Source organism: Dipodomys merriami, unplaced genomic scaffold, assembly GCF_024711535.1.
Source record: "Dipodomys merriami isolate MVZ:Mamm:240054 unplaced genomic scaffold, mDipMer1.0.p SCAF_31, whole genome shotgun sequence".
Taxonomy (NCBI): Eukaryota; Metazoa; Chordata; class Mammalia; order Rodentia; family Heteromyidae; genus Dipodomys; species Dipodomys merriami.
Window position 1 is genome coordinate 18,216,560 of NW_027204604.1, and position 12,707 is coordinate 18,229,266.

General features: G+C 40.1%; 1 protein-coding gene across 1 annotated transcript in view; it reads right to left on the reverse strand.

Annotated features, from left to right (window-relative positions):
- The window catches only part of Cdc73 (cell division cycle 73), an 89,768-nt gene that overhangs the window by 10,265 nt on the left and 66,796 nt on the right, over positions 1–12,707 (reverse strand). Inside the window, exons 12-14 of the mRNA XM_070041900.1 lie at positions 9,394–9,429; positions 9,041–9,128; positions 433–594 (exon numbers count right to left, since the gene is read on the reverse strand). Coding sequence (XP_069898001.1) covers positions 433–594; positions 9,041–9,128; positions 9,394–9,429 — 286 coding nt within the window. The remainder of the gene's footprint in view (positions 1–432; positions 595–9,040; positions 9,129–9,393; positions 9,430–12,707) is intronic.

Genomic DNA, 12,707 nt, shown 5'->3' on the forward strand with positions numbered 1-12,707 from the left:
ACTGCAGCCTTAAAATTCTTAACCCTGCACAAGATTTCTGAAGCTAAAATTAAACCCGAAGGAAAAAAAGAAATCTTCATTCCATGGGATTATGCCCCACACTATCAAAACCATCTTCAGTACTGTGACACTGAATTAAATGAATTTTACAATGTAATTTATCCCACACAGCAGCTGAAATACTACAATGGTATCATTGTTGATGACCAAGTTAGAGCTACATGATCAGTGTTCAATAACAAACAAACAGATACACGGTACACACACACACACACACACACACACACACACACACACACACACACACACACACACACACACTAACAAACAAACAGATACATGGTACACACACACACGCACACACACACACGCACACACACACACACACACGCACGCACATATACATTCTCTCACTTTCTCTCTCTCTCTTACCAGTCCTGAGGCATAAGTTTAAGGGGCTGGTCTACCACTCTATACGGTACAGTGACGCTAACTGCAGCACCCCCTGGCTGCATCTGATCTTTCCTTCTCTGTATCAGAGTTTCATTTTCTCGTTGACAGCCTTGTTTCTTCTTTTCATCCGATGGAACAAATCTTTGAATAAACAGAAAAAAAAATCAAATGCATTCAGTGTGATGAAGTTAGGAAAATACATTTTGAAATAATCTTTAATCTTTAGAAGACTAATGTTTTTAAGCTAAAATGTTTTGAAATAAATCTTCTATGCATATATAGATCATGCTGCCTATAAAGTATGGACCTTTCCTTTAACTAGTATGTAACATTCACCACACTCAATCTTCATTTCTCAAAACTATCTACTAGAGAAAAACAATAAAGGAAGCTTTATTAAATAACAAAGAAGAAGAAACTCATGTGGCTGGATAGGCTTCTCCAGTGGGTAGCGTAGTTTATGCCAAATCTTCATATCAGTTCACCCTTTTTCACAGTTCTGTGCATCAGCAAAATTAGGAAAAATGCCATAAAGCTTCAGTTGCTTTTAAGATTTTAAAGTAGGGAAATCACCTTATAGTCTATTTTAGTAAATATCATTAATACCATCAACTCAACCTAAATGGTTCAATTCTCCATTCACTCCCAACAGATCTTTTCTAAAATTTCCTATCTGCAGAGCCACTGTCAGCTCTACAGTTAGGCTCTTGTGGGCATTTTAATAATTTTAAACAATCTTTTCTTCAAAATAAACATAACCCAAACATACAGTCTAAGAGTCCCTCCAATGGCATTTGGCCAATACAACCAACACACAGAGACGGCCCACGAGGTGTGTGAGAGCCCGCACTCTGAAGTTCCTTGGAAAGTTTCAAAGCTACATGTTGTACTCATCAAACAGTATCAAAGCTTTTAATACATGATGGTGAAAATACTTAAGTTTATGTCTAAGCTGACTGATTTCACCTTTTGAAACCTGATGAAAAACCAAGGTATTCATAACATTAAAAAAAAAAAAAAAAAAGCCTAAAAGCCTAACAACCAAAGTACCAGTGGCTCACACAGGTTAGTTCTATCCAGGAAGGAGTATAAAATCTGGAGGACTGCAGTTCCAAGCAAACCCAGACTCTACTTCCAAAATAATCAGCCAAAAAAAAAAAAACAACGATTGGAGGTAGAGCTCAAGTGAGCAAACAAGCCAAAGGAAAGCATCCTGAGCTCAAGTCCTAACAATAAGTTGTCCCAGATAATCAGCTACTCTTCACAGATCGGTTTTCCTAATCAGACTCAACAGAAAATGTCGAAAATAATACTAACACCCTGAGATACAGTACTCTGCTGAAAACTGATTTCAAATGGAAAGCCACAAGCTACAAAACAGTATGTGCAGTACACTGTCCTACAAATTATTCTGTGTGTGTGTATATATATATAACTCAGTTCTTGCACTCTTGAACTTGTTCCAGAATAAAAGAATCTCACTGAGTAAAAGGATCTATCAAAAAAAAAAAAAAAAAGAAAAAGAAAAAGATGCTGGGTGCTGGTGGCTCACGCCCGTAATCCTAGCTACTCAGGAGGCTGAGATCTGAGAATAATAGTTCAAAGCCAGCCTGGACAGGGGTGAGACTCTTATCTCCAATAAACCACTCAGAAAGCAGACGTGGCGCTGTGGCTCAAGTGGTAGGGCGCTAGCCTTGAGCTGAAGAGTGAGGGACAGTGCCCAGGGCCAGAGTTCAAGCCCCATGACCGACTGAGACACACACACACACACACACACACACACACACACACACACACACACACACACACACACACACACACACACACACACACACACACACACACACACACACACACACACACACACACACACTTTCCTTTAATTTGTCTCAATTAGTATATATCTAGATGGGATTAAAATGTTTTAATTCTTAAATATAATATTACATATTTCTCCCTTTGGCTTCTGAAAGATGCTGTCAAAGTATAAAAGTACTTCTCATCTTTAGTAAGGAATGAGTCATAAGATACAGGTGAGTAAAATATTAAAATATCCAACTAAGTCTACTGAAGAATTAACTCAACTGCTGCTACCTAAAAAGTTACATAGCATCTCCATGTTTACACACTGATTGCTCTAATTTTTACTAAAGTTATGTAGTTTTTCAATGAAAGAATTTTCACATCTTCTTTTCTAACCAAATCATGATTATTTCCTTAGAGTGCTATAGCCTCTATTAGAAATAAAATGAATTATTTCAAAATGCTTTTCAGCCTTGACACAGTTGACAACTTAAGGATAGATCTATGATCCCTTGAACTTAAATCTATTAAAAAGACTAGTCTTCTACAAAAGGTCAATATAAAAGTTACCAGCTCACCCTATAGTAATTGGTCAAATCTCACACACCACAGACTGTGAGATACACCACTTACCTTGTACCACTATGGAAGGAAACGACTGCCAGTTACCATTCCAACAGTACCTTACGCCTACACACCTAAATTGGAGCCACCATCCTGGAGGGAGCTGGCTACTCTCCTGACTGGGACTCCCTGTCTGACACTGTGAGAGGAAACGCTTTTGTTCACCTATGGTAGGTTCTGCATAGGTACCACTACTTCATTCCATAAAATACTTGGCTGTTGTTTCACAAGAAAGCATTGAGATCATTCCTCCTACAAGAAAGAATTCACAAACACCAAATTTATATTTGCTGCACAAGCAGCACTTTTATGGACGCAAGATTTACGTACCATGAAATGTGCAAGTTAGTTTTTATATATACCCAGTGTATGCACCATACCAATTACGACAAAGAAAGAACACATTAACGCATTCAGTGGCTGTACAGGCAAGGCCATCCTAGTCCCCAGTCCCCATTTGCAATAGACAAACACTGTTTAGATTTCTGTCACTATTCATTAATTCTGCCTGTCCTGAGAATTTAGACATACAGTAATACGGATGTACTCCTTTGTACCTGGCTTCTTCCAATCAATTTAATGTGTCTGATATCCACCCATGCTGTGGGTTTATCAGTGCTTCATTCTTTTATTCTGGGTAGAATCCTACGGCAATAATACACCACAATTTATCCATTTTCCTGCTGGTAGGTATTTGGGTATCTTGGTCTATTTGGGATGCAATAACAGAAATACCACAGATTAGGTGACTAACCAACAACAGAATTTTGGTTCTCATGTTCTCCAGTCTGGGAGGTCCACGATCAAGAGGCACCTGAGGAGTCTCATGAGGTTCATCTACGGCGCTCTCCACAGTGGAGGGGCATGGGGGCAAGGGGTTCGCTTCATGGGAACACTGAACCCACTTCTGGACACAACCATCAATGAAAAACCATCATACTGGGGTCAAACTTCAACACATGAGACTGGGGAAGAAGGGAAGGGGTATACACAAGCACGCTGTGTGAGTGGTTGCAAATGTGGGTACTACATAAAGCTAAGCTAAGTTAGTACTCTATAGGTGCGTTTATGAACCTGTGTAACATATGCTTTCTTCTCTCTTTCGTAAGTATCTTTGAACAGAACTGGTAGATCATGTGTGTTTAGCTTTACAACAAACTGTGGGGAAGTTTTTCAGATTAAGCTTTTTCCCAGTTTTAGGTGTTTTTTTTTTTTGTCAGCCATGGAGCTTGAACACAGGGCCTGGGCATGTCCCTGAGCTTATTCACTCAAGACTAGCATTCTACCACTTTAAGCCACAGCATCACTTCCTGTTTCCTGGTAGGTCACTGGAGATAAGAGTCTCATGGACTTTCCTGACTGGGCTGGCTTTGAACCACAATCTTTAGATTTTTGCCTCGAGAGTAGCTAGGATTATACAAGTGAGCCACTGACATCCAGCAGTCTTTTTCAGTTTTTCTCAAGTACTACCTCATTATGTATTTGTGAAGACTTCTGCTCATGCTGATTGTCTTTTTAATGTTGATAAAGTGGAGTCACTGACATTCTGGCCCTGACTATTAGAAATATGCAATGATAGTATTTCCAAACTGTGCCAGGAGTACCACCTAGCTCTCGCTAAGATGTCATCAATTAGCAAGAAATATCCCAGTTTCAGAGACATTAAAACATAAAGCATGTGCCTGTCTTAGAAACAAAAGTACAGTGCTCCAGCCAATTAACCAAAGGGCTGTAAACCATGGAACTATTGGTTTGGTTACTCCAGGCAAACGGTCAATTCTCAATGAGTACTCTTCCACTGTAACTCCATTCACAACTTACAAATATGAGCCAATGATGACAGCAATGGCCAGATTAAAGTAAACAAAGCAAACACTAAGCCTATCATCTTCTGCCAGACTAAAGTCTTAACGGAGCACGTCGTACTATTTTACTCCTTGCCCAAGAAGTGTGAAAAGTAAGTACTGTGCTCTTTACATAAACTACTGTCGTTTCCTAGTCTATAAGGTGGCATCTTAGAAGCAATGCATCTGACATTCAAATCTGAATGAGGTGATTCTGGTTTCCTAGCCTACCAAACTTTAAACGCATCTCTAAGGATGGATTTAAATTTACTTAATTCTAAATTTAAGCCATGTGTATTACACTTTGAATCTATGAATTTGTTGCCTTTATTCAAAGTAGCATTTAATTGTACTGAATTCTGCCAGTGTTTTCTTTACTACAGCAATTACCTAAGTTGTTATTTTCCCACCAGTCTTCAGGCTTCCTGAAGGCCATGGCTATGGCCTTCACACCAGCTAGTGTGCTGCTCCCCTCTCCCAGGGCTCAGACACTGGCTAATGTGGAAAATCACCCTGAAAGACTTACGTAGCTAGAACCATGTTATTTAAGATTCCTGAGTGTTCTGACACCCATTCATGAACTCTTGACAATTATATTTTTATACTTATTTTGAAGAAAAAAAAAAGAACAATGGCTTGAGGTAACATGAACAAATTAGGACCTTTACCAAGTAGGTCTTTTTTCCTTTGTTTTTTAATTGCTATTGCAGAGTTGATGTAGAGGGGTTACAGTTAGTGAATCAGGTAATGAGTTATGAGTATAGTTATTTTTGAACCTTGTCTCCTCTTTCATCCTTCTCTCCCAGTCTTTCCCTCCCCACAGACTAGATATCCACTTCATTTTCCACATAATGTCTACTGAGTATCACTGCTGTATTTGTTCATCCTGTTCTACCTTTTATGCGTCCTCCCTTCTTCCCCTCCCAAATGCAAACAAACAAGAGAAAACAAAACAAAAACAGCAACAATAGCAACTAAAAAAAAGTCTCATTTCCTTTTCTTGGATTTCATTGCATAGACCACTGTTTTATATGAGCATCTGTTCATGACTTTGTCTACCACCTGCACGCATGTCCTCCTTGGCCTTAAGAGTACGTTAATGACTAGGGTCCTATATAATTTATCATGTCCCAGTGTGTGTGTCCGTATACATGTCTATGTGTATATGTATACATGTCTATGTGTGTCTATAATCATGCAGTGTATACTTGTAGATTTATAGGCACGGCACATTCTAGTTACCACATGAGGGAAACCATGCAGCCTGTTTCATTGGCTCTGGCTTACTTCATTTCATATAATTTTTTCCAAGTCTTTCCATTTCCTTACAAATGGCACAGTATTATTCTTTCTGATGAGTAGAATTCCATTATGTGTATATATATAGATCCATTCATCCACTGAGGGACTTGTAGGTTGATTGTGTATCTTGGCTATGGTCAAACAATACCACAATGACCATGGCTGTGCTGGTGGCTTTAGTGTGGTCTGGCTTATGGTCCACTAGATAAATGCTCAGGAATGGAACTGTTGTGTCATAGGGAAGCTCTATGTTTAGTCTTTCTATACTGCTTTGCAGAGTGGTTGAAAAAGTTTACAATCCTACCAACAGTGTAATAGGGTTCCCTTTTGGCCACATCCCCACCAGCATTTGTTAATTATTAGTTTTCCCGATAATGGCCATTCTAACTGGTATAGGTCTTTCATTCTGCTTATATGATAATATGACAAACTCCCTAAGTAATTGGAATAATACCTCCAAAAAAGCTAAGTTATTAATAAAGTCCTTCAAGATTCTTAAAGGCATCTCTGAGTAATGAGTTAAAAAACTGTAAAGAACATTTGGGTGAAAAAGTAATGCCCTGTGCTTCGGCAGGCATAGCAAGCACTTACAAACCTATTAAATCTAGGCTTGGTTTCCCACATCTCACAAGGCTTCTTCTAGTTGTATAGAAAACAAAGCTCAAATCCTCTCACTGTAAGAAATCTAGTAAGAGTTCCTCTTCTCATAAACTGACAATCGTGTTAAATTCAGCACAATGGTAATACCTTTCCCCAAGACATAAACTTCACCCACCTGCAAAGAAAACTAGAATGTCTCAAAACAGAATATGCAGCAAATGCAACAATATCTGGACATTTAAACTCTAACTGGCTAGGCATAGTGCCAAATGTCTTTAATCCCAGATACACAGGATTTGTAGATGGAGAGGATCATAATTCGAGGACAGCCTAAGCAGAGGTTAGTAAGACCCCCATTTCAACCAGCTATGATGCAAACCACATGGGCAACATGTTAGGATTATGGTTTAAACTGGCCCCTATAAAAATATAAGACACTATCTGAAACAAATAACTGAAGCCAAAAAAGGGCTGTGGATATGGCTTAAGTGACAGAACTTGCCTAGCAAGTTCAAGGCCCAGTATTTCCAACCTCCATACTAACAAAACAGACCCTTCAAACGGAAAAGTTAAAGGGATGCTTCCACAACATATTCAGTAAATCTTCACTGGAGTACTCCTCACATTCACTGAAAACTCAATTTCCTCAGAAAAATATCCCAAAGAATATCTATGTGAAGTAAGTTATAAAGGTCAAGCCTCTGAGAATCATGATGGGCCATAATCTGAAGATTTAATTCTAAAACTCCCAAATAAGAAACAGGAAGGACCTCTACATCTAAGAACATTTTAAATTATCTTTAAAATAACCACACAGGACAATTTCCCTCCTACAACTGATGACCTCATTGAAGGCTAGCTTATCATCATCAATAAGGGATCTAGAAGTTACTGCAAGAAGATCTTCAATGTGGCAAGAAAATTAAAATTTGCTGTCTGCCGTCCTGAAGCAGCTCTAAGCACTTGCATTGCCTGTGGCTGTAACGTGGACAGCTGAGGACCGTTCCTGTCATGTAAGCTCCAGGAACTGTCCTTGCCCTGCCTGCTTCTTTCCAATGCCTCAAGCAGTTTCCTCATAGGCAGGAAAGCGAGGGGAACGCTCTCCAGATCTGAGCCTTGTTCCCTTCTCCTTGGACTCTGCCATCATGCACAGAACACACGTTCTACTATTTATCGTAAAATAACCTACTACACTTCTTTCAGGTTTGCTATTTAGGATGTTAAAAGTTAAGCCTCGTTTTATTTTTGGTTTCATTTACTTATTGGAGGGGCTACAAAATTGAGGAATCTACGCCTTTACATAAAACCAAACAATCTAGCCAGTTTGAACCCTGAGTTACAGCCAGTCCTAAAGTTGTGTGGAGGAGGTTTCAATTATGCATTAATTACACAGCTAAGTCTCCAGCTGATTTGAGCAGTAGGGGAGATGTCAGTTGCAATGAGGTGTTAAACAATGAAGAAGATGTTTTGAACTTGAAAGAAACCTAGCATAATCTACCCTCAAAACGTTGTCCATTTAATGGTTTGGCTTCTCCGTAGCCACGCTTTTAAAGACAGACATCAAAATCTACTTTGTGATTTCTGTTCACTATAAATACAAGATTTGTAATATGTTAAGATAAACATTGCAAAGGTTCTAGAGAATGAAGAACTGATAGCAATTTTTTTGGGAGGGGCCAATAAAAGCTTATTAAATCATGTCACAAACCAATCAACAACTTCTTTGCTATATAAAAGTCATGTAACAATGCAAATAATACATTACTTGCCTAATTATGCCAGTAGAGTTCCTTTTCATTCCATTCTCTGCACATGCACAATTCTCTCCACGATGGCTAGCCATTCACTGGCACCCACTTCTCAAAGTGCCCAGTGGGTTAGGAAGGTCCAGGTAAACTAGGGGTGCAGCCAGAGGCCTGGGCATCGACCAAAAGGGGTAGCCACAAGTTCCAAGTGTCCCTTGGCTTGGCCAGAGTCAGGCTCAGTTACAAGAGTCCCAGAATCCCACCTGCTTCTAATGAGATACCAGAATTGCTTGAGTGTTTAAAGTACTTTCACTTGCTAGTTATATGCAGCAATAATTCTAGTTACTCAGGAGGCTGAGATCTGAGGCTCGTGGTTCAAAGCCAGCCCAAGCAGGAAGGTCTGTGAGACTCTTATCTCCAATATACTACTCAGAAAAGGCCAGAAGTAGTGCTGTGGCTCAAGTGGTAGAACACTAGCCATCAACACAAAGAGGCTCAGGACAGCACCCAGGCCCTAAGTTCAGGCCCCACAACTGACAAAAATAAATAAATACTGTAGCTATTAAATAAAATTTTGTATTCTCCTAACAAATAATGCTGACTCAGTAACAACTAATTTTCCAGTGACATCTCAGTGTCCTAGGAAAAGAAGCTGCAAAATGCACTTACTTCAGATCCTGCAGAAGGTCTTTCGCATTAAGCATGGTTATTAAAGAAGTGGTAGCAGCAGGTATTATGATAATGGGTGTCCGTGATCCTATAAAGACCAAATTTTAAACATATCAAGTAATTATTATTAGAATTTATTAGAAGCAATTATACTTGCTCTGTCTACTAGAAAATGAAATTTTCCAAATATATAACTAATTCTTTAGAGCTAGCAATAACAGGAAAAATATAATCAATGTGTCTTAGGTCTTGACCAATCCGAACAGGTACAAAGCACATTCATTAATAGCACCAGCAATGGTTTATAACCTAGTTCAAACACTTTTGCTTCTTGAATAACTTTAAAATCTTACCTTTCTTCTGATTTGGAGGAGGTCTTGCTTGAGAAACTGTAAGAAGGGGGGAAAAAAATCACAACTGAGTGTTACAAAAACCATATTCTTATTTTCAAGCTTTTACAATGAAGGCCTAAAAATTGCCAGTATTCACACTACTAGCTATAAAAGTAAAAAAAAAAAAAAAAAAAAAATACAAAGTATTTTCTCAAGTAATGTTACCTCTCTGCTTCATCAAAATATGAAAATGACTTAGCATTCCTCAGCAATATTTTATGTTCATGGACACTAAGGTTTGATACGAAGGAAATCATCACACAGTAAATGTAAAACCAGTGGATAAAAGCACACAGCAATTGGCCAAAGGGCCATTGGAGAGCACAGCTATTTCACTGGGAGTTAGGATCTAAATACCTGCTTTCCAAAGAATTTTTAATTTCTTCTTAGGAAGAGACCATTAAAGTAAGGAATAAAGTGTATTTGAAGATTTATGTTATACACGTGATCTTAATATATCTATGTTACCAATAATATTAACATTATCTTGACCATAATGTTATTATTAATGGTATGGTAATGATTATATTTTGACATAAATTATGATGTTGATTTCAATTGATTAAATAATTTTGGTTGTGTTAGAAACTATTGTTTTACTTTTTTTTATTGGTGGTAGGCCCTTTACCATTTGAACCATGTCTCCAGGCCAGTTTTACTGGGTTTTTTTGTTTTTTGTTTTTTATGGTCAGTCGTGGGGCTTGAACTCTGGGCTTGGGCGCTGTCCCTGCGCTCTTCAGCTCAAGGCGAGCACTCTACCGCTTGAACTACAGCACCACTTCCAGTTTTCTAGTGGTTTATTGGAGATAAGAGTCTCACGGACTTTCCTGCCCGGGCTGGCTTTGAACCGCAATCCTCAGATCTCAGCCTCCTAAGTAGCTAGGATGACAGGCCTGAGCCACCAGTGCCCGGCTCAGTTTTACTGTTTTTGAGATAGACTTCATAAAGCATTAAAAAAAATTCATTGGCATTATGACAATTGTAACTTAACAGATGAATTCTAAAAATAAGAAGTGCTGCAGATTCAATTTTCAGTATCTATCCATGTAATAAAATCTTAACAATGAGGGCTGGGAAGGTGGCTCAGTGGCAGAGTGCTTGCCTTGCATGCCTGAGGCCCTGGGTTCCATTCCTCAGCACCACATAAGCAAAAAAGGACCGAACCCCCCATCTCCCCCGGCAAAAAAAATCTTAACAATGAGACTCACAAGACACTATGTTGCAAATGAATTTTACAACTTGGAGGGAAGGAAAGGAATGGGGAGGTAGGGAGAGAAAGGATAGTAGGAGAAAAGCAAAGGAGGGGTAACAATTCTCAACAAGAAATGTACTTATTACCTTACTCATGTAACTGTAACTCATTTTTCCAAGAAAATAAAAAAAATTTTGGGTCCAGTTGTGGGGCCTCAACTCTGGGCCTGGGCGCTGTCCCTCAGCTCTTCAGCTCAAGGCTAGCGTAGGCTCTACCACTTGGAGCCACAGCGCCACTTCGGCTTTTTTTTTTCTGTGGTGCTGAGGAATCGAACCCAGGGCCTCATGCATGCAAGGCAAGCGCTCTACCACTGAGCCAACTTCCCAGTCCCAATAAAATAAAATTTAAAAAAAAATCTTAAATGTATTCTATGTGGCATATGCAATGTTGGAGTTGGCTTTATTAAAAAAAAAAATCACAAAAAAATTTAGAAAACATAAAATTCCTATTCCTTCTTCATGATGCTGTAATGGAGAACACAAGACACTAAGAATTGTCAAAACCACAGAACTTCACAGCACCAACACTGATTTGTGCAAATTCTTCTATAACTTAAAAAATAATTTAAAAAAAAAATTGGGCATGGTGGAGGTGTGAGGAGAAGCCATGCTGCCCTGCACAGGACAGGTCCCTTAAGAGGTGGGGACCAGGAGGCAGTCCATTCCAGGACTGCATGCAAAAGGGAATCTAGTCTGTGTGCTTCTTGCACACGAGAACACGGCTCAGCAATTCTGAAACTGTTGTATGTGTATACAGTACTGTGTGCATTTACTGTGCTACATCCACTGGCCTGCACTAAGTGACTGGTGAACAGTAGTGGGAAACTCTAACTCAACTGCCAGGTTTTAGAAACAGATACTAAGAGAATCAAATAAGACAATTTTCAAGTCAGATACTAAGAGAATCAAATAGACAATTTTCTTTAGAGACAACACCCCTGCTACATTTTAACTAATTCTTCAAACTCTTCTGTACAAGTTGTTAGATAATATGATCTTCCAGGCACAAAAAGCTCACACAAGCACATATTTACTGTTGTCTTTTCATTATTCCTCTTATTGAGAAAAGCTACTGAAACTTTCTCAAATCATTTCTAGAAAAAGAACTCACAAGTCTGATCATCTATACAGTGTAATCTGGCATATGGTATTTTAGTATTTGAGGAAAAATGAATGACAGTACCGTCCCATGAGTAAACAAGAGACAGAAGCTGCTGTGCGTACAACAGAGGGAGGGCGGACAAGGGCAGGAGGAGGGAGGAGGGAGGACAAGGGCAGGCAGAGGGAGGACAAGGGCAGGAGGAGGGTGGGGGGAGGACAAGGGCAGGAGGAGGGTGGGGGGAGGACAAGGGCAGGAGGAGGGCGGAGGGAGGAGGGCAGAGGGTGGAGGGCGGCGGGAGGACAAGGGCAGGAGGAGGGAGGAGGGCAGAGGGAGGACAAGGGCAGGAGGAGGGAGGAGGGCAGAGGGAGGACAAGGCAGGAGGAGGGCAGGAGGAGGGCAGAGGGAGGACAAGGGCGGGAGGAGGGAGGAGGGAGGAGGGAGGGAGCCCCTACTTCACTTCACTCAGTGACCTTTCTTTTTGGTAAAGGCGTCAACAAATGGACTCAAGAATTTAAAATAAAGGCTCGGAAAACCAAATGCAAGGAAAGGGCAAAATACAAAACGCCCCAGATGTCAACGTCAGGTGCTAGGAGCTCATGTCTGAAGTCCTAGCTGCTCATAAGGCTGAGGATTGTGGTTTTACACCACACCAGTCCAGGTAGAAAAGTCTGCAAGAGTCCGTCTCTAATTAACTAGCAAAAAAGCAAGACTGGAGGCAGGGCTCAAGAGCCAAAAATGAGGAAGCGTAGCACCTCTGAGCTCAAGCCCCAGTATAGAGGCTGTGTGCACACATGGAGGGGGTGTTCCACGTGTACTGAAAAATAAGGATCACAGGTTTAGGAGGAAAAACAACTCCAGAGGAGCATTCACAGGCTGTCAGGGCAGGGTGCTGTGACAGCCGTGCTGGCAAGCTTGACCCAAG